General features: G+C 47.5%; 1 protein-coding gene across 1 annotated transcript in view; it reads left to right on the top strand.

The window, feature by feature from the left end:
* Positions 1-6,751: 6,751 nt before the first annotated feature.
* Positions 6,752-22,461, top strand: part of LOC144099355 (sodium-coupled monocarboxylate transporter 2-like) — an 88,361-nt gene continuing 72,651 nt past the window's right edge. Inside the window, exon 1 of the mRNA XM_077632584.1 lies at positions 6,752-7,503. Within this exon, the coding sequence (XP_077488710.1) occupies positions 7,162-7,503 (342 nt within the window). The 5' untranslated portion in view covers positions 6,752-7,161. The remainder of the gene's footprint in view (positions 7,504-22,461) is intronic.

The following is a 22,461-nucleotide window of genomic DNA, read 5'->3' as shown; positions in this document are numbered from 1 at the left end:
GCTGATATGACAGGTTCTCTCAGATCATGAATGGCAGTTTACCAATATCCCTCAAGAGAAAAGAGTAAAACAGCTGTATCTTACCGGTACTCACCTACTGGGATTTAACGGAGGCTAACGAAAAGGGTTCGGCTTAAACTAAGAACAACGTAGCTAGCCACGGAAATAAATATGATAGGTTTACATTAAGAGACCGAAAGCGGGCAGAGTGGGTGAGGGAAGAAACGCGGGTTAATGACACCCTAGTCGAAATCAAGAAGAAGAAATGGGCTTGGGCACGGCATGTAATGCCAAGGCAAGATAACTGCTGGTCCTTAAGGGTAAAGGAGGGAATTTCAATATCAGGCAAGAATAGCAGGGGGCGGCAGGAGGTTAGGTGGGCAGATTTGATTAAGTAGTTTGCAGGCATTGGGTGGGCTCGGCTGCCAAAGGATAGGGTTAATTGGAGAGGCATGGGTGAGGCCTTTGCACTTCGGTGGATACAGTCAAGCTGATGATGATGATGATGATGATGATGATGATGAATACCAGCACACTGTGGCACTCTGGCTATTGAAAAAGCAGACCAAGCATCCCGTAAAGGCCACCATCATCGGAGATACATTCCGTCCTTCTTCACAAAATTCGATGCGTCCAAAATGGCGAAAATATTTGTATCCGAAGAGACGTACCGGCTCTGGAGCTTGCCGACGCATCACTACCAATTACTGTACTCAGTCGACCCACATCTCAGATCAAGACTCCCACCCAAAATTCCTCGCCATCTGGAAACCTTTATCACTGACCTCACCTGGACGTTGCATTTATCAAATGCTTGCGATACCGATTCGGTCAAATGAACAGCCCGCTTTGGGACAACTGCAGCTCGATCGAATCTCTGGAACATCATCTGTTTCATTATGACTATGCTTGACTATGAACATTGCATGGAGAACCTCTCCCCAGTGCCTCTAACAATGAAGAGTGTTTTAGGTCCCTTAACCTGCACCATGTAGGCAACAGATACATGTAATGAACTTTTTACTTGCATAATAGAGGGATATTGGACATCTTGAGAAGCTATAACTTTCCCTTGCATGCAACATTCATGCATTATTCACGCAGTGAGCACTGTAAGCCCCTTTGTCGAGTTCATTATTTGATATGCAACATCACTCCTCGATGCACCTTAGTGCGCATTTCATAGCTTTTTATTTATTTTTTGTTGACCTTCTCCGCACCGCTCTCCTTCCGCCTTTATCTCCCAATTTCCCTTCCCCACGCAGACTAGCATGCCACGATTTTTAAATGCCGGCAAAATTCTGTTTTCTTTTTCAATTGAAGGACTTCTCTCTCTCTAAACGTCTGCTGCCACTGCTGATGGGTTTTTTGTTCAAAATCTGGTCGTTTGTTTTATCATTTAGATTAGTCTTTCACGTGGTTAAAAAATCACTTCCCATATTGTTCAGGGAGCTGTGAGCTGAGTTCTGTTTGTAGCGTTTTTTGCACATTGGTCACCCAGATTGCCAGTCACTTTTGGGTTTTAAGCTCAAAATCACCTACGCAATGACAATACATATTCCTTATAAGGTGTGTTATCACATTTAGGTCATGCGCATTTTCACTTCTCGCGATTTTAGGCCGCGTGGCTGTATAAGCTGCTACTGGCAGATGCGCGTTCCGTCATTATGTGTCCTTAATTCCTCCTTATCCCGTTATTTTCGCGCTGCTGTAAGACGGCGTAATACATACACTGAAGCTTGTGGCGTTATGCTGCTCTCGTGGACGGAGCATTGCGGCATCGCAGGCGATGCAACGCAACCTGTATGTGGTGTTACCCGGACCGTCACTGCCATTCCCTTCAACCCATCGACCACGCCTGTGACTTGCACTTGTCACGTAACCTAAAGCTGCGTGACCTCAGTTGCGTCCACCGGAATGGTCTGAATGAAGAGTGCACAAAACTTCCTAAACAAAATTGAACTGTGCTCAGTAGGTGGCATATGAGAAAATTTGAGCACTCTGCAGTTGTTTCACAAGACCATTCAGAACATTGATAGCTGCGTCCGATCTGCGTCAGTCGTGTACCCTCAGCCTGGTGGATGTGCTTGGCGTGTGCGACGTAGCCTCGGCGGTACGTGCTATGAAAAACCTGTTGAAATTTCTGATATTGACCATCCCATACGCGGTGCGCAAAAATTCTGTACGCGACAGTTTTGCATGTATGGAGTTCAGCTTCACCATTTTCACCCACATTTGGACTAACCTACCAGGTAGATTACCACGGTAACATGTACAGTGATGAATAAAGAGTACCTCCTCTGTTGCTTCCTATCGAGGTGACACCCAATCTAATTCTAACCCAATTCCTTACTGCTAGGACTGAGTGAAATGCTTCTTGCTGGTTGCATTATCAGATTTCCTCATTGACACCTGCGTTAAGTTTCTGTTCCCGTGCGCTTAACCTCCGCCTTTTCTCAAACCAGAGTGGCGTCGACTTCCCGAGTCACCAACGTTTTAGAGCGAAAGCACCACTTAATGGCCAAAGCCGCCACGGTGGCTCAGTGGTTATGGCGCTCGGCTGCTGAGCCGAAAGACGCGGGTTCGATCCCGGCCGCGGCGGTCGAATTTCGATGAAGGCAAAATTCTGGAGGCCCATGTGCTGTGCGATGTCAGTGCACCTTAAAGAACCGCAGGTGGTCGAAATTTCCGGAGCCCTTCACTCCGGCGTCCTACATAGCCCGAGTCGCTTTGGGATGTTAAACCCTAATAAACCATAAACCATATACTTAATGGTCGAAGATGCAGAACCCAGGTCATCGCTGAAGCCTTGTCCTTGACCTTGAATAAATAAATAATATTGCCGCGACCAGGATTCGAATTCGCGACGGCGCGAACAGGTCAGTTTTTCTGGCCACTGCACAAGAGCACTATGCTATCGCTGTACCCGGTCACGCTGCGTGTTAAATGGCAGCACACTATTGCGCTATGCATTGCACATCGTCGTCTTCAACTTCCATCTGCGACGCGAACAGATAAGACCAGCTTAACCTCTATCAAAGCTTACCCTGAGTCTAGTATCGTCGCCAGGCGTGCCGACGACACAGCAAAGCAAAACCATGAGCCGAGTAGGCTAAACGCATGCTGTCGCATGTATACTCGGTTGAACTACGTTAAAACCCTACCATTTTGTAGCTATAGCTGCATTACGCTAGCATTTCGAACCTTCAGCGTGGCACCCCTTGAGCTGCGTGGAACGCCTAGAGCTCCGTGACACCCCTTGAGCTCCATGGCGGCGCCGTGGCTGGTCACGTGTTCGGCCACGTGGTGCGGAGCAGATGCCGGCGGCGCGGCGCGTCTCTCCAAGCCTCTCCGATTCCTCTTCAATCAACTTTTCGCTATGCCAGCTGTTGCCATCTCATTCCCCTAATAAAATAACACACATGAGAATATTATCCACACCATCAGATTTTCTAAGCCCCCTGCTAAGCTTGCCTTCTCTTGGAATCCACTCTGTTACCCTCTAAGAACATCGGTTTCTTGCCTTCGCATTACATGCATAAGATGGTATACATGGTGGATGTAGGCTGCCGGCCATAGAAGAGAAAGAAAGGAGAAAATCCCGTGGTGGTAGGCGTAGCCGTACTATACGCGTACGTGAAGAAAGGAAGTTCTCGGTCCCTGTTGAAGTGGGTGGTATCAACGTACTACATTGCGAGCATGTCACTTAGAGTGCGGCTGAACCGCTCACTCATGACGTTGGTTTTGGGGTGATATGCGCTGGTACAGCGATTAACGGTTTGGCATTGCATTAGCAGCGCCTCGATGGCGTACTAGAGAAGAACACGGCCGCGGGCACTTACGCATAGCAGTTCTTTTGTAGCACAGTGCCCAAGAACCAGACGGTGCAGGATGAAAAAGCAAAACCTTGTGCGGTGGCAGATTGGAGGGCCGACGTTTCTACATAACGGATAAGGTGGTCAACGGCCACGATCACCCAGCGGTTGTTGGCCGAAGTGGTTGAAAGCGGGCCGTAAAGATCAGTGCCGATGCAGAGAAAGGGGCGACCAGGGCAGGGTAACGGCTGCAGAGGAGCCGCGGAGGGGCGCGGATGTTTCTTGCGCGTTGGCAGGCGGTGAATGACAGATTGTACTGACGTATGTAATGGTACATACCTCGCCAGTAATATCGCAGATGAAGGCGACCCTACGTTTTCAGTACACCGACGTGGCCGCATTGTCGATCTGCGTGGAAAGAGGCGCAGATGGCAGCACGGAGGTGTAGAGGGCTCACCAACAGCCACTTCCGCCCGTCGGAGAGGTAGTTACGGTGGTATAAGAGGTCATCACGAACGACGAAATGGTGCGCTTGGCGGCGAAGGGTCCGAGACGAAGAATGCTGCGAGGGATTGTTCAGGAAGGTGAGCAGCGAGGTGATCCTAGGCTCCTTCACTTGTTCGGAAAGCATATCAGGGACGTCGAACGGCGATGATGGCAAAGACGTTCGGCGTGGTCCGAAAGACCGCGAACGTAGCATATAGGCCGATCGTCGTCGGTGCGCCAAGGGATCGTAGAGTGTCGTCGGGTGCGTGGAAACGAGGCTGACAGGTGGCACGGACGGGGGTGGAGCACAATATGCAGGACTGCTGCGGTGCGCGGGAGGGGCGAGCGAGCGCAGTATCCGGGTGACGGCTTTAGCATAGGTGAGCGGTGCTGCCAAAGGAGAAAATGGGGGGCTGGAATGCAGGACCACAGCAACTTCCTCTTGAACAACACGGCGGATAGTCGGCGCTAAGGATGGCGCTAATTCGGGAGTAGGGCAGATAGGATCTTGGACGTGATGCAGAAAAGAAAGCTGGCGGGCGACTTCTTCACGGATGAAGTCTTTGACGCTCTGCATGAATAGGGATTGCTAAGCAGACGAGGCACCAATGGCCAAGCCAGTAGGACCCTCGGCAGACACGCCAGACTGCCGCTCAGAAGCGCGTTGCTTTCGTCACTCGTCAAAGCTTTCGCACAACTGGATGGTGGTACCGACGTAGGTGGGATTCCTCGCCAGAACATTTGGGATTCTTCCCCAGGAGCATTTGGAAAGCGTCACCAACGATTCATTCAAGGATGTGGTTAACTTTGTCTGTCTCGGGCATCGGTGGGTTGACGCGCTTGTATAACTCAACGATGTCCTCAATATAGCTCGTGAAGGTTTCGTCCGGCAGCTGAGCTTGAGCACGGAGACTGTGATCGGCGCGGAGTTTCCGCACGGCGGGACGGCCTAAAACGTCGGCGAAGCTCGTCTTAAATGAGGACCAGGTGGGAAGGTCAGCTTCATGGTTGCGAAACCATAAGTTGGCAACGTCCGTTAGGTAGAAGAGGACGTTGCTCAATTTAACAGAGTTGTCCCACCGATTGTAACTGCTGACGCGCTCGTACGAGGTCAACCAATCGTGGGCGTCATGGTCGTCGGTACCCCACAATAGAGAAGGGTCACGCTGGCGTTGCGCCCCGAAACAAATTACGGTGGCAGGGATAAGCGGCGATGGTTGGGTCGGACCGTCTGGCATGGTGGCCGGGGAGAGTAGCGTTCGGCTCCGAAGTTCCAGGATGAGGGCCGGGAAGAGGATCGAGACACCTCCATCAAGTGTAGAGGTGTTGATTCGAAGCGCAGGTCTGTGGTCCTTGATCGAAGAGCGTCACGGCAGACACATTCCCAAGAGTCGTCCCACCGCTTTTGTTTTCGAGATGTTTGTCATTAGGTATAATGAGAAAACGAGAGGGGATATGGAAGAAAGTTATAAGTTAGAAGAGGAACGTAGACAAGCTTCGCTTGATACAAGAATTCACTATATTATTCAATATATCGACCGATCACCCGACAGCAGTCTTCCATTTTTTTGTCTTTACGTTTTTGCTGTCATGAAAAGCTTTCTCCATTTGTTTTCTATGGCAGTCTTAACCGCTCGATACGATCGATGGAAACACCTTAAGAGAAATATATTGCTACGTTTCAGAAGAATGGCTCATTTCCTTAAAATTTTTGTAACAGTCTCTTACAATTTTTAAATTTTCAAAACTTTTTGCCCGAGAATGTTGGGCATGGTCCCTTAAGGAGATTTAAAAAGTGGTTGTCTCACCGCTAAATAATTCTCCTTGTTTTCTACGGAATGTTTCCTGCTACTAAGAAGCATAACTTGAAGCGGTTCGCCACCAAACAACGCCCACTCAGAAATGAAAATGAGCTTATGCTAGTAAAGAACATCTGCACTACCCTGCCGCAAATGCCACTGTTCTTTTCTCGAGCTCTGAGTGCAATGCCACAGCTGTCTGAATGCTGCAGCACAACAGCCTTGTGAGCCACATAACTGCGCAGCACACACATGTGGCGTTGTCGCTACGCCACCATCATGTGACTCACTAAACGTTCCTGCAGTTTTTCGTTCGCATAGCCTGAAGTACTAGAACCAGGCGCGTGTCCAATGTTTACTGAAGTCTGCCATCTGTTGGAACCAGCTTCATTTGAACCTTTGTGCTCAATCCAGCTGAATGTCGCACGAACGACCTTCACGCTCAACGTTCAGTGAATTTATTTACTCTCTTTTTAATAACATCCCCCTTTCGTTCTGCCTCTACTGGAAAAGCTAGAAAGAGAACCAGGGCCGCAGAACATGAAATAATATACATAATAATAGCTCGAAATGCAACGCCAAGTGGTCATTTGTGATGTGTACAATGCTGCCAGAGACATGACAGAAACACGAATGAGCAGTGCTCCACGTAGAAAAATTCGTTTAGATTGGCACTAATCGCGTGAGCGGCTGGCATTTTGGGCATGGAGTACAAGAACTGAAACAAACCAAGAGTGTATACACGGGGAAACGGACGCTAGTTCAAGAGCAAACTCTTTCGAGTGGGAGCAGCAGTGTCGAAAGCGCTGCTTTAGTGGACAGCACAGCATCGAAGCCAAGCTTTGCTGATGCCGTAACTTTGTGATATCAGAGAATGTGCAGAAAGACAACCGGATTGTCCGCTGCGAGGAGCTTTCACAACCTTAAATAAACTTTCAGTTGCAGGGAAGCAGCTCTAAAGGTCCTTTATCGCATTTGCAACACCAAGAACAAATCAAGGCATCCATATTCCTCGTAGACACTGGAAGGACAGCAACGAGTTGCAGAGAGATACGCTCAGCATGGCAGAACTCACCGACTATGTTCTGTTTGCTTTGTTAGTGGCAGCCAACTTTTTCCTCGGCTTGTATTTTTCATTCCGCCAGCGTTCCTCTCGAAGTGGAAGCACCACAGCCAAGGCGGAAGTTTTTCTCGGAAGCCGAACGCTCAGAATGCTGCCGCTGGCCGCCTCTGCCGTGGCTTCGCTCTTCTCCTCAACGGGTCTCGTTGGCTTCACGGCTCACTTCTACGCCTACGGATGGCACATGGGCTGGTCCTTTCTGCCGTCCCTGGTTCTACTCCCGTTCGCCACTCACGTCTTTGTGCCCGTGCTTTACAAGCTTGGAGTCACATCGGTATTTGAGGTGAGCAGAGCGTGTTGCCAACGAAATTGTTCAAACGCATATCCTGGCAGACACTGGAAACGTACCAGCTGTTCTGCGTTTTGGTCATTCGTTTTAGAGGCCTCCCCAAGGTGGAGTGTATATGTAATAAGGGAGTAATTACTCATTGGCCTCCACCCAAGCGCACCGGCTACAAAGGAAAGCTAACTAAAGCTAAGCCGGCACTGTTCTCACTTCGAGTTACTGATCGATTCGCTCTCGCTCTACCACACGCTAGCCGTCCCGGTTAGCTCAGTTAGTAGACCGGTGAAGCGGTAGTCCCGGGTTCAAACCTTGCACCAGGCGAATTTTTCTTGCGAAGTTTCTGTGCAAGCTGTATAGGTTTCCTTTTAAGCCGTATGGCTGCCCTTGAGTGGACGCAAATGAGTAACTCACTTCATTATTGCTCTGGTCATTTTCATATATTTATATATATATATATATATATATATATATATATATATATATATATATATATATATATATATATATATATATATATATATATATATATATATATATATTGCTGCCATTGGTGAAGACGGCGGCTGTTTTCAATTGTAGTTTTGTCTAGTGCAACGAAATTTTGCACGTCAAATTCAATTGCGGGATCTAGGTGCACTATCGAATGACGTACCTACCTGTTTGAAAAAATAAGCGCAATCAATATCATTGATCACATTGAGTAATTCAAGCCAATTATACATTGCATCCAGAAACCTTGTGCTGCCAATCCAATTTCAAAACTATCTGCGTGAAAACAAGCTGCAATTATGAATGGCACATTCTTGAAAAAACAGAAAACATTATTGATAAAACGTCTGAGTTTAACAAGGTTCCTGTACACATCAGAACTGGTATTCAGCGACGAATAAAAGAGTATGGGATACCTCTTTAACTATGTTGCGGATAATCGATTTTCAAGTATTAAGCTCTGCCGTCCAACACGCCCGATGCGTCGGTGCGCTTACTTACATACCACCAGAACTTTCGCTCTAGATTTTCGTCCAGGTAACGAGCCCTGAACTCGTCTATGTGATATGCGCCTGCTTTTTGTCTAGGTAACGAGCCATGAACTCTTAGATGTGATATGCGCACGTAAATACTGAGGATGAGGACCGTTGACAGGGTTTTCCATTCTGTTATTAGAAATATTCAGACATTGCAGTCACACGTCTATATTGCAGTTTACTAAAGCAGATAACGCCGGCAATGGCGTAGTGCCACACATAAAATCGTCTTTGTTTACGATGTAGCGGGTAGACCGGGTGGTAAGAAATTTCTAATTTTATTGCAGTCACGCGGCAATTTATTTTCGGTTGCTCTTTGCAATTCTGGTTCACACAAGAAAAAATACAGCCAATAAACGAGGTGCGTTCTCTAAAACTAGACTGTTAGTGTTTTTACCGCGCATTTTGCACGAGAAAGGAAGGGCTTTTGGGCGTATCGTCCTCGTCAGAACTAAATATGCCACTTGTTTTCGTCACAGTCGCAGCCGTGCTGCGGAGCAAGGTTGGCACCCGTTAAACTCTAATGTGCAAGCTAATGAAAACCGTTGTCCTTATACTTTCAAAGGCTTCAACTTCTAGGAGTACCGTGGAAGGAGGAGGACGTGACAAGAGCGGAGGTATGCGTAACCGGAGGGTGGTTACCACAGAAACCTTCCGGAGCGTGGTAACCGTTGAAGCAGAAGGGTATGACGGGAGCATATGAGTACGCATCCGGGATGGGGTCGACCCGGGGACCACCCAAAGGACGGTCACTATAGAAAGACAGTATGGCTAGAGCGGAGTGCGTAACTGGAAGGTGGTTACTGTGCGAACCGTCCTCTGGGTGGTTGCCTTGGAAGGAGGGGGTATGGAGAGAGCGTAAATATGTGCAGCCAGAGAGGGGTTGTCATCGGAACCAGCCGGAGGGGGGTTACCACGGAAGAAGGGTGGTTACTGTGGAAGGTATTGCGGGAGCATAGAATGTGTATCCAGAGCGGGGTTGCCATGGCAACCACTAGGAGTTTAATTACCGCGCAACGAGGATGGTTACTGTGAAAGCAGAGGATAGTATGGCGACAGTGGAGTTCGTAACCGGAAGGTGGTTACTGCGCAAAACATCCGGTGGGTGGCTACCGTGATATTAGGAGGGTATGGAGAAAGCGTAAAAATATGCGACAGGAGAGGGTTGCCACGGGAGCCCCGTACTCGGAGGGTGGCTGTTATCGAAGGAGGTCGGTTACTCTGGCCGAGGAGTATGGCGAGAGCGGAGTCTGTAGCAGGAAGGTGGTTACCGCTCGAATCACCCGGTGGTTGGTCACTATGGAAGGAGGACACTTACTCTAGAAAGAGTATGGCGGGAGTATTCAGAAGAACGGAAAGGTGGGCGAGTTGGTTTTGCTATCCATCGTTAAAACATCACGAAGAACATGAATACGGAACGAACACGAAACACAAGCGCTGAGTGCTGTCCTAAACCGGAAGGTTGTCCCTGCGAAATAACGTCCGTTAGGTGGTAACCTTGGAAGGAGGACGGTATGGCGAGAGCGGAAGAATGCGCAACCGGAAAGTGGTTGCCATAGGGGAAAATGGGAGAGTGGTAACCGTGGGAGGAGGAGTGAGAGCAACACGCCAACAGCTTTTGCTGAATCGCACTTAGCGCAGTGGTAACCATCCGGACAGCTTTATATTATTATTATTATTACTATTTATGCTTTTGAGAGATGGGAAAATATAATTATTGTAATCATTTATGGCTGAAAAGATAATTTATTGGAAAGAAACAACCACGTGCCGCAAGTGGGAGCCGAGCAAAGGACCTCCGTACGTCACGTACGCTGCTCTACTAACTGAGCCATGGCGGCGGCTGGCCAAATATCTACTTCTAGAAACCTTCTAAAAAAGTCCCCTGTGCTTTTCTTGGTTTGGGCGACTGTTGCTTCTTTTGTACGTAACCAATTAAGCGTAATGCCTACTTTAAATGTATTTGAACTATATTGAGTGATATAAAGATTGTTAGCGTAATTTTAATCATGTGGTAGGTCTTGAAAGCCTCAAAAAGGCAATTTTTGGAGGCAAAATAAAACGTGGAGTGAGTGCTCTTCAATATGTGTCAAAGATTCTGTGCTATAGCGCGTTGACCTTCATGAGCAGAGCGACTGGCATTCTCACATAATCTTCAAAATACCAATAATAGTATTAAGGGACTAAAATAACTCCTTTGTCAAAAGCAAAAAGCCCAAGATTTCTGCGCATACGCCGCGTAGAGGGGATCTTGTAGCATCCCTGGAAGTCCAAACATTTGAAAGATTCACTCGAAAATTCCTCTCACCTTTAGAAGATTCGGAACGCTCGTGGGGCATAGCGAAGCACATAGCACCGCCCTGGGGACGACCGATTGGGCTCTTTGCTCTTTACTAAGGCTGTGCTGTCTGTTGGAGATGAAGCAGTTACAAGTGACTGTAGGCCAGGGACCACAGAAACAATTATTGTCCAATAGTCTGTCGAGTCATTGGTCGAAAAAACGTCGTTTATAGAATAGCCCGTATGCAGCTTGATTGTCAGTATTTTGAAGTGCGCACCTTTCGAAAACGATGACGAGGAGGCTATGCGCTTGCGCACGACGTTACTAGAGAAACGTCGCCAAGATCGCCGAACCGATGACGAGTTTCACACGTGATGAAGCCCCGTTCGTCTGGTCTGCCGAGCAGCAAGAGACATTCACTGCGCCGCGTCAAGGTCTGCACAACCCCCCTGTTCTTGCGCACTTTGATGAGGGCGCCGACACCGAAATTCACACCGACGCCAACAACGTCGGTCTAGGTGCTGTTCTCCTCCAGCACCAGGAAGGCACAGAAAAAGGGATCGGTTATGCTAGACGTACCCTTTCTCGGGCTGAAGTCAACTACTCAACTTCCGAAAAGGAGTGTTCACCGGTCGTTTGGGCAACGATGAAATTTCTGGTCTACCTCTACGGCCGCCCATTCAAAGTTGTGGCGGACCATAGTTCTTTGTGTTGGCTGGCTAGTTTCGGAACCCCACGAGGACATCTTGCATGGTGGAGTGTCCGTATGCAGGAATTTAATTACTCCATCGTTTATAAATCTGGACACAAACATGAGGGTGTCGACACACTCTCGCGTGCATTCGTAGAGTTGGCGCACGACATTATGGATGACGACAGCCATTTTCTTCGCATCATCAGAACCTCTGATTTAAAGGACCCGCAACGTGCTGATGAAGACCTAAAACCTGTGATCGACAATGTGGAGGGTCTATACTCTAATGAAACCCGACTGTTCGCTAAGAACCTCTCAGCATTCTGCACGCGCGACGAAATACTCTACAGAAAAAGCGCCGACAAAAGTGGCCAAGCCCATCCTTTGGTTATCCCTGCAGATCTACGTGACAAAATCCTTCTTGCTTGTCATGATGATCCCCTTCTGGTCACTTGGGCTTTCCACGCACTATTGCCAGAGCGCGCCAGGCATACTACTCGCCAAAACTTGTTGCCACCGTCCATTAATGTGTTAGGGGTTGCCGCGAGTGCCAGCGAAATGACACACCACCATTCAGCCAGCGGGATTCCTGAAGCCTATTCCATCAGTCCTAGTACCATTTTACTATATCGGTATGGAATTTCTCGGCCATTTTCTGCTGTCGTAAGCCGGCAATAAGTGGATTATCGTGGCCACTGACTACCTAACACGTTACGCAGAAACTGTAGTGGTGCCGCGTGCAATGCTCTTCGAGGTGGCGCAACTCTTCACGAACCAGATTGTTCTAGGGCATGGAGCCCCTTCATACGTAATCAGTGATCGTAGCAAGGATCGTAGCAAGGCGAATTCCTGAAAAAGTTTAACACCTAAGCCAGACACGTTAGCGAGAGAGTACTGCCTACCATCCTCAAACTAATAGTATTACCGAGCGCCTCAAAAAAAAAAAACAATAGAGGATCTGCTCTTCATTTACGTAGATGTGAGGCATAAAACATGAGACGAGATTCAGCCTTATGTCACAATGCGATATAATACGGCCGTCAAAGAAATAGCTCTATTCACTCCATTTTGCCTCGTTACGAACGAGACCATGCCCGGCGCCATGCTGCCGTGTGTGACTGACGACCAGGAGATTACACACGACGCAAATGAATTAGCCAACTACGGAGCGGAAGCTCACCAACTCGCCCGTACTCACATTAGGAGGCAGAAGGCAACAGATGCACGCCGATATAGTGGCCGGCACCGCTACATCGCGTTCCAGTCCTGTGACCAGGGCTGGGTGTGGACACCTGTCCGCAGCCCAGGCTTGTCAGAAAAGCTTCTCAACCGCTAATTTGGACTCTACAAAAGCTTGCGCCGCATATCACTCGTTACTTATGAGGTTGCACCCGACGGTACTCTGCCAAGTTGCAGTCGTCAACGCTCGTCTGACTTAGTACATGTACTTCGCATGAAGCCATATTTCAACCACTGAAGGGCGTACCTCACATCAAGAACATTTCTTTCTGCGGGCTTTTGTTTTTCTTTTCTTTGAGAGGTAGGAATAATACCAACTGATGGTGTCCAATGGCGCCTGAAAGACAATGAAGTCGGGAATGCTATCCCGCTCTTCGATCTGGGGATTGCAGAACTGCTGTTGTCTGCCTGTCTACTTTGGTACTCTCCTGTTTTCGTCACAATATTAAGGCAAGAGAAAAATTGGAAGCTGGGTTTTCTCTAGAAATATCAATAGGAGTGCTTGGTTGAATTCTTATATTCATTACCTATTTGCAAAGTTGCTGATGCCAGATGCGGTGAATGACAATTCAAGCAAAAGAGTTCTCAACACTCGTTCAACAACCCTGCGCCCATGCTTACGTCCCTCGGTGAGCAGGAAGGCAGCATTTACCTCAGATGCACTTACGAGGCTAGTTGAAGCTGTGAATCGTAACTAATCAACCTAATCTGCTTGCGCGTATCTCTAAACAATTCAAGATTTCGTTGCCACAACATCAACGTTGATACCAGCCAGATTTTGTGGGTTGATGTCTGCACTTCAATGGTTACAAAGAAGGAAAAAATCCGCCACATGTAATAAAAACTCCACACAAGTTCTATAAAGCACGTCCGCCGTGCGGAGGCCGCTAAATCTCCAGGCTGCTCCAAATATTCGTATTGTTTGTTCTGATCGTTACTTGCCGACCACCAACAGCTGGCACACCAAACCAGAAACGCAAACGAACTAGACAGCTTGCTTAAAAGTGACTCACTGCTCAGCCGCATGCTAGAGCCATTTGCCCGATACTGTATTAAGCAAATCACATGCTACAACATTGGCAAAAGCATCCCTATGCTGGTAAATAGTGTGCTGCAGAAATATGCCATCTGGTGTAAAAGCAGTAATGGGAGCATCAGAACGGACCGTGTTATTTGCAAAGAGCTGCGGATGTCAGGGAAGAGCTGTGCTTGTCACGAGTACCTGCGGATAATGCACATCAACAGCTCAATGCTAGCCATGACATGCACAAATAGAGAATAACAACTTCATCGCGCTACCCCCATCATTATTCCGTGGCAGGTTTATACAAAACACTCCCAGCAGCCACCTGAGGTGCTCCAGAGCACGCCCTGTGATAACGTGGCCTGTGTGCAATGCTGCAAGCTCTGAACTTAGCTGTGTTAGGACTCATGGTTTCGGCAAACTTTTTTCTCGGTATGTACATCTCTTGCCGAAAGAGAAACGAGCACGGAGAGAGTTCCTCCGAAGAGGCGGAAATATTTCTCAGTCGTCGATCGGTGAAGGTCTTTGCTCTCTCTGCATTTTCCGTGGCGTCGCTCTTCTCCTCGACGGGTCTTGTCGGCTTCCCGGCGCATTTATACGCGTACGGCTGGCACATAATGTGGGGAAACATCTTGTCTTTCTTGCTGCTCCCGTTGGCTACAAACTTCTTCATCCCGCTGCTGTACGGACTCGGAGTCACGTACACATTCGAGGTGAGTGGTCGTCACATTTGCGCCTGCGGAGGCTTTCTTCCCCTCTTTTTCGCACCCGAATTCTAGACCAAACGCTCGCTGAGGACGACCACAGTGCTGGAGGGAAGATGACTGTTTTTGTCTAAAGCTTGGGCACGGAACAATTGATGCGAGGTGGGGAGAGAAGGGCGCAGCGGCGGAGTAAATGACAGCCAGGGGCGAGCCAGGAAGATTGCTTGCGACAGTGTGTGTGGGTGGACTAAGTGTGGTCTGCCAAAAAGTAGTCTGCTCGCGAGTCTTCAGCCGCGGTCAGACACGACTAACACGGTAACTCTGACGCTCAGAATAACAAAAGCGCGGCCCAAGCTGTCCCGCGTCGAGGCTGCATCAGCGTCGCAGGGAGAAACCGGAAAAACGGCAATCAACGAACCGGAACTGAGCATACTGAAAATGCGGCGCACTGTGTTCAATACAACTTGCTTTAACCGAAACTTGACTTAAGCAACGGAATTTTTTAAATGCTGGCTGCGACTTCAAGGAATATTTGTTCCTTACGCCAATAGTGACACTTAGAGATCAGGCGCTGATGTCCATCGGAAAACTTCTAAGCTTGTAAGCATAACAACGTTGTGATTTCCGTCTTTTTGTTTACATGACTTTTTCTTGGGCTGTCCACTCACTAGTAAATGTCAAAACGCGACACACGTGCAGGAATTAATGCTTACAAACAAGCCTGCAACAAGAGAATATATATTTTCACGAGACCGCATGCAGTAAAATTGTTTTCTGCACCCAACAGAGAAATTAAACAAAAAATGCAGCAGCTAAAGTACCCAACGGCCAATTATGATGCCGTAAACTTGCTCTGTTGGCGACAGTACCGATTCACATGGCAAAAAACTTCAGCATGAAAGCTAGCTAGCGCCTCATATTTTTTACGCCTTCAAGTTCGCACTCGCTTTCAAATACACCAGCGCGCACACTCATCCATCTCGGTGTAGGGCGTTTTGTATTTTCTGAAGCACATATTAGCGGTCCATCTGCTGCAGTAGCTGCTTCGCTCACTACCTAAACAGTCATTGCTGTCAACTTCTGATCTGCAATACCCTGGCCATCAGCGAGGCCGCTATTTCCCGTTTCACATCACAAAGCATAAAAACAATCACTCTCAGTGAACGTAAGCAACGCACTTCAAGACAGCCATGCTTCCTGTTATTCCAGATAAGAAACACACAATTAGCTTCAAAGGTTCGTGGCCGCCTGCCGCCGAGATTTCGTCTATGGAGAAACTAGGTTAAGCCTTGCAGGTACGTTGGTTCCTCGGCGGAATTTTTACTTCATATCATAGCGGAACGAAAACTGCCAAGCTGCCAGCAGGACGAAACAAATTTGTAAAATGAACATTGCTTTGTACTGCTCAGAAATGGCGAATAATTCTTGCAACGTGTTTGAAGCCCCACGTGCCCGAGGGAAAGGCACACAGCCGAACGTGAGCGGCCTTTCTGAGACTAAGGAAGACACAAAAGGATGAGCGCTCGTCTCTGTGTGTCTTCCTTCGTCACAGGCTTAATTCGCGCTGTTTCTACTCAATGGATTACCAACTTGCCCAAGCACCTTTTGTAGCGCTTCGAAAAAAGTCCGTCGCTGTGCACTGATGTGAGCGAATATGATGTTATTGTGCGATTCTTTTCGTTGAGGGGAATTTGCCGCGTCATCCCAAATTGTGCCCATTTACACCGCCCACATTCGATATGCTTCTTATTTTTGTCAAAGAAAACCGAAATCATGCCTGATCCGCTCAGAAACTCATATATTAGACGTTGATAATCGAACACCCCCGTGTGCGTGTTGGTGGTCAAATGCGGTCGTGACTCTGACTTCATCGGCGTCTACTGAAACGCACCAGATGAGTTTAACGCACAACACGCGCAAGCTTCGAAAATCGTCAACAAAACCACCGGCGGGTAGAATGACTACAATCTGTCTCAGCAGAGCATTTTTCTCAACCTTGCAATTAGGACACATAAGCGGCACTCCATCTTCGTTGCGTCATGCTCTTGTGAGTTCCCTCTGAACACCTTCATTTACAAAAATACCAATTTGTGCCTCGCTAAAAAAGCAACATTTCTTCTTTTTTTACTGCCGTTTTCTAAGTCTGTGAAATATGTGAAAGTTATATGAATTCATACAACAAACAGTGCTAAGTTCCATATCGTGAACTTGCAGCTCATACATCTAATTTGTCCACTGTTAATTTTTTTGTGTGTGGAGCGTGAGTTCAGTCGAGCCCAGATATAGCGATCTTGTTATTTCAAATTATTCGATATATGAAACACGTAGATTTCCTAGCAAATCATATGTAGAAGTGCAGAAGAGTCGTGCTTTATATCAAACTGCAAGTTCGCCGCGCGTTCGATATATTATCGACCTGCACGCCGCGACCTGCAAGTGTCACTGCTCCGAACGGCGCTTTTCGTTCACTTTTTTCGCGTGCAGACGTGTCGGCTTTGTGGCCTTGGGTGGGCACATGCTGACAGCGTTAGCGCTGTGAAAGCGCTACACGGCTTCCATCATGGAAAGGGGGGGGGGGGGGGGGGGAGGAATGATGGTGGCATTCGGTCTCTTTTACTCATTTTACTCGCCACGTGGCTGTCACGTGGCGCACCCATCCGAATCAACGCCAAGCGGCTCCCCCGTGTGGCGTGCTTCGCTGCTGAAGGCACTGTACCTTACTTTTGGTGAGCGGTAATTCTAGAGTGCATACGCAACAGGATTAGGCATCTCATGTAGGCATCGGCTAATTCCACAGCACCGTCAGCTGCAGCTTTGATGCGGTGCAGGTTACACTTCGCAAAGGCTAAAGAGCTGCGCACGGCCAGCTCTGCGTTGGGTGGCGCGTCACTGCTGGAAGGGCGTCGCTATCTTCGATGCAATGTACTGTCGCTTCTAGGTTGCACGTGAGCTTCTCTGTGGCAGTTTGTATACATCGAGTTACTGATATATCAAACTCTCTCGCGAACTCCGTCATGTTCGACATATACGAGCTCAATTGTATTTTGCGCCCAGCCGCCAACAGCCTCTATGAGAGGCGACCAGTAGGTAATAATTAAAACAAGAATGCACTCTGACAAATACAAGTGTACACTCGCAAAGTCCCGTGCTGCACCATAACCAGCTTCTCGAACTGCCCTGGTACCCTGCCTTCAGAACAGTCTGCACCGCTCACACTCTTAAGATCCGCTCTACAATCTTGTAGAACATATCCTGTAGAGCAAAGGGTGGTCCTGTGATCACGGAACAGAGCCAAACGTGGGCCGTTGCGTGACTTCCTTGCACGCAGAGCAGCACTACAGCGTGCGATAAAGGCGGTACGCGTAACGACACGTACGTAGGCTAAGCTGCATCTCGTCAGAGAGCTCACAAAACGAACAAACGAAGCAAGTGAGAGAAAGAAGACAAAGTACATTTGCGAACAAACATGGCACGCAATTCTTTTGATGAGGTTGTGGGTATGTCACATTTCAAGCACAACACTGCTCTACTCAACAATCGCGTAAAAGCTCTCCACACTCGCTTCCGTCCCTCGGTGAGTAGGAAGACGGCCTTTACCGCAGTTACACTGATGGAGCTAGTTGAAGCTGTGAATTTTTACTTTACAACGTATGCCGCATGCGCGTATATCTAAACAATAAATGTTTCAGTTGCCCACTATTAGAACGTCAATACCAGCCAAATTTCACGGGTTAAAATCTGTACTTGAGTGGTTCAAAAAAGAAGTAAACCATTCAAGTGAAGTGCAAGCCCCACACAAGTTGTACACAACACACCAGCCGTGCAAAGGCAGCTTCATAATGCAGGCTGAGCCAACGGTTGGTACTGTTTATTTCAGCCTCTTATTTGCCAACACCCACAGCTGCATAACCCATGTCAGAAACGGAAACGAGTCAGACAGCTCTTTTGAAAGTGATTAACCGTTCAGCAGCATGCTAGGCCCATTTTCCCAAAGCTGTATTAGGCAAATAACATGCTACAATATTGGCAAAAGCATTCCTTTTCTGGGAAATAGTGCGCCGCAGCAATATGCCATCTGGTGTAAAAAAAAGAAAGAGTAATGAGAGCATCAAAATGGGCCATGTTATTTGCAAAGAGCTGCGGCAGTCAGGAAATAGTACTGCTTGCCACGTGTGCCTGTGGAGAGTGCACATGAATCTCTCGAGGCGAGCGAAAACATGCTTGAAAACATAACAACGGCAGCCCGCTACCCCCATCGTTATTCCGTGGCAGGTTTATAGAAAACACTGCCAGCAGAAACCAGAAAGGCACCAGACCTCGCCCTGTGATAACGAGGCTTGTGCGCAATGCTGCAATCTCTGGACTTATCTTTGTTGGTAATCATGGTCTCGGCAAATTTTCTTCTCGGTATGTACTTCTCTTGCCGAAAGAGAAGCGAGCACAGAGAGAGTTCCTCCGAAGAGGCGGAGATATTTCTCGGCCGTAGATCGCTGAAGGTCCTTCCTCTCGCTGCATCTTCCGTGGCGTCAACCTTTTCTGCGACGGGCCTTGTAGGCTTCTCGGCGCATTTCTACGCTTACGGCTGGCACATAATGTGGGGAAACATCTTGTCCTTCTTGCTGCTTCCATTGGCTACCCGCGTAATTGTCCCGCTGCTCTACAGACTCGGTGTCACGTCCATATTCGAGGTGAGTGATCATCACATTTGCGCACGCCAGAGGTTCTCTTTCCACTTCTTTTCGCACCCGAGTTCCGCACCATACACTCGCTGTGGACGACCGCAGTGCTCGAGGGGAGATGACAGCTTTTCTCTTAAGTTTGGGCGCGGGACAATTGATGAGAGGTGGGAGAGAAGGGCGCAGCGGCGGAGTAAATGAGAGCCAGGGCGAGCCAGGAATATCGCTTGCGACAGTTGGTTGTGTGTACTACTGTGGTCAGCCAAAAAGTGGTCTGCTCGAGAGTCTTCAGCCGGGGCTGGACACGACTAACACGGTAACTCTGACGCTCATAATAACAAAAGCGCGGCCCCAACCTCAGCACACTGAACTTACGCCGCACTGTGTTCGATAACACATGATTTAATCGAACATAACCTAAGCAACGGAAGTTTTAAAACGCTGGCTACCACTTCAAGAACAATTGGGTCGTTACACCACTAGTGGCACTTACAGCCTCGGCGCTGAAGTCCATCGAAAAGCTTATCGGGTCAGTTTTTATCAAACCAGGAAGTGTAAAATTAAAATATTTCTTTTGCTGCATAAATTTCTCTTTTAGCTATTCTGGAAACGCTTTCAAAGTTTTCACAATCTGTAACATCATTTGTTCAAACTTCTTTCCTAAATGCTCTTTTTTCTTATTTATTGCCTTATTGGCATCTTTGGCAAACCAAGGATCGTTAGTACGTGTGCTTATCATACGTTTTGGTACGGAGGAATCTTCAATTTCTTTGAGATTGTCGCGAAACAACTTCGAACTTTTTAGTCACGCGATTATGAAAGTTGGCCTGAAAATCATTTGTGAAAGTTTCTAGCAATGGGTTCATTTTTTTAATATCTGCACGTGCGTAGTTATATATGAGCTTTTTGTTTTGTCGATCTCTAGAAGTGAAAGAGACCAGTGCAGAACATTGTGGTCACTTCCCCCAAAACTGAATGTCTGAGACCTCAAGATGGGTTGTTAGGATGAGATCGAGGATGCGTTTACAGCGAGTGGGTTCGTGAACATTATGGTTTAGTTGATAATATTGAAGTTAATGATCGAAATGAATGTTCTCCTGGCGGTTACGGTCGGAGTTAACAGATAACGGCGTCCCGTTAATGGCAGGAAAGTCAAAGTAACTTGGTAAAAATAGAAGGCTATTTATATGTTTTACAAGGATCTGCTCTGTAGCGTCGCTTAACAGTTCAATCATTTAAGGTTTGTCATTTGGTGGTGGATAACAGGCCCCCTTATTGCAAAACGTGATCAAGTCGAGCAGAGTATTCCTAAGGGAGAGTCGATTAGAAAAAGAGATGCATAAAAATCTCCGTTAATTGCAATGAGTACTCCTCCCCCTCGTCGAGGATCAGCCCTATATAACGAACGATGAGGGAAACGCAATCTCATGGCTTGCAACATTTTCAGTTAGCCAAGTTTCCGAGCCCACGATGATATCAGCTGAACAAGCACGTGCAATAGCTTTGATTAGGAGCGGGTCTACTTTGCTATATAGGCTGCTGCAATTCTCGGAGACCAACGAGACTGGTTTGCTTCTGTTACTGTTGTTGTTCTCTGCGGCGGCGGACGCCTGGAAGATTGTTCGCGATCCATATTGCCGAATCACACCGGTAAATACCATTTTCCATCTGAAGCTTGTCAAATCTTGTCAGGAATAACGCTCATTTTCTTCGGTATTCACTTTGGCGAAATCACGCAACTTTTTCAGCGCATGAAAACCTTAAGGATAAATGTTCGCCTAGCCAAAACATTGGGGACGAGAGTTCTTTTAATTTATATGCATTTTGATATACTTCGACTATAGATTTAAAGTTCCGAAATTTAACTATAATTGGCCGAGCTTCATCAGAACGAGGCTGGCGAATGCGATGGGCTCGTTCAATGTCACCGCACTGCATCTGAAGATGCTCATTAAAAGAGTTCTTAACTATTTTTTCTCTTTCTGCATAGCCTTTGTCGTCTTCATCAGCGAGACTATTAATAATCAAGTTGTTCCTTCTCATTCTGTTGTTAATATCTTGGAGCACACCTGTCAGTTCATTGTTTGTTTTAGGGTATGTTTGTCTTGACGTCTTCTGCAAAACAGGACCCGGTGTCGAAGTTTTTCTTCATATTAAGTACAGTGGAGATACTTTCCTCGATTACAGCACCACGGTCCTGGATGTTGTTTCTTTCCTCTTTGATTTCTTCTAGCAATTCAGACGCTTAAGCATGGCATTCTTTTAACACTGCGAGCACATCATCAATCTTTGCTCCGGGGTTTGCTTCGACATCGCCCGCACAAAGCAAAAGTATTGTCAGGCGCGTAAAGAGCAGGTATGAAGTGGGTCTCGGGCAAAGTTCACGGACTAATCCCGTGCTTAGTCTAAAACTATACTCTTGTTCACACACTTGTACGGGGAAGGAAAAAAATGAGCTGATGCGATTTCGATACGTGCATAAATCCGAACCTATTGAAATAAAAGAGTTGGGATCAGAGTCACCAGAAATATACTATAACAACATTTAGCTGTAGAAAGGTTTGTGGGGGTTTAAGGACGCCGTAGTGAAGGGCTCCGGAAATTTCGACCGCCTGGGGTTCTTTAGCGTGCACTGACGTCGCAGAGTACACGGGCCTCTAGAATTTCGCCTCCTTCAAAATTCGGCAGCCGCGGTCAGAATCGAACCCGCGTCTTTCGGGTCAGCAGCGGAGCGCCATAACCACTGAGCCAACGCGGCGGCTGAGCTGTAGAAAGGCCCACCTAGCAAAGCAAAGAGCACAAGTCGACCACATACTCTTGTGGCCGCGAATCCAAGAAGTGCGAAGCCGGAGATTCAAGGTTACAAGGTTAAAGGCTTATTAAAACGAATTACAAATGAATCATAAGTATCATAAAAAAAAAGTTAGTACTGTAGGAGGCCCCAAGGTAAAACTGTCTGACCTGCGTACCGCCCGTCAGATATAAATGAGTAAAGAACAGAAGTTTGGAAGGAGAGCTGAAACAAAGATATAGATCAAATTAAAGCCTATTAGTATCACTTTCGGCAATGTATAAGCTATACGTTAGTTAGCGGGCATAATTTATCAAACAAAAAAACCAAGGCATAAAACAGCAAAGCGTAAAAGCATGAGAAAGATGAGGGTGGGTTTTTAGGCGTCCCTGGCGCGGAATCTGTTCAAGGTGGCGCTGCCTCTGTCTATGACGTCACAGAATGAGTCAGTTCCGCGGAGTCACGCAACGGGGACAGCAGGGGACACAAAAGGCGTTCAGATGATCCGGAGGCGAGAAACT

The sequence above is a fragment of the Amblyomma americanum genome, chromosome 7 (assembly GCF_052857255.1).
Source record: "Amblyomma americanum isolate KBUSLIRL-KWMA chromosome 7, ASM5285725v1, whole genome shotgun sequence".
Classification (NCBI taxonomy): Eukaryota; Metazoa; Arthropoda; class Arachnida; order Ixodida; family Ixodidae; genus Amblyomma; species Amblyomma americanum.
Note: the sequence above shows the minus strand (reverse complement) of the source record. Positions and strands in the feature narration are given on the sequence as shown.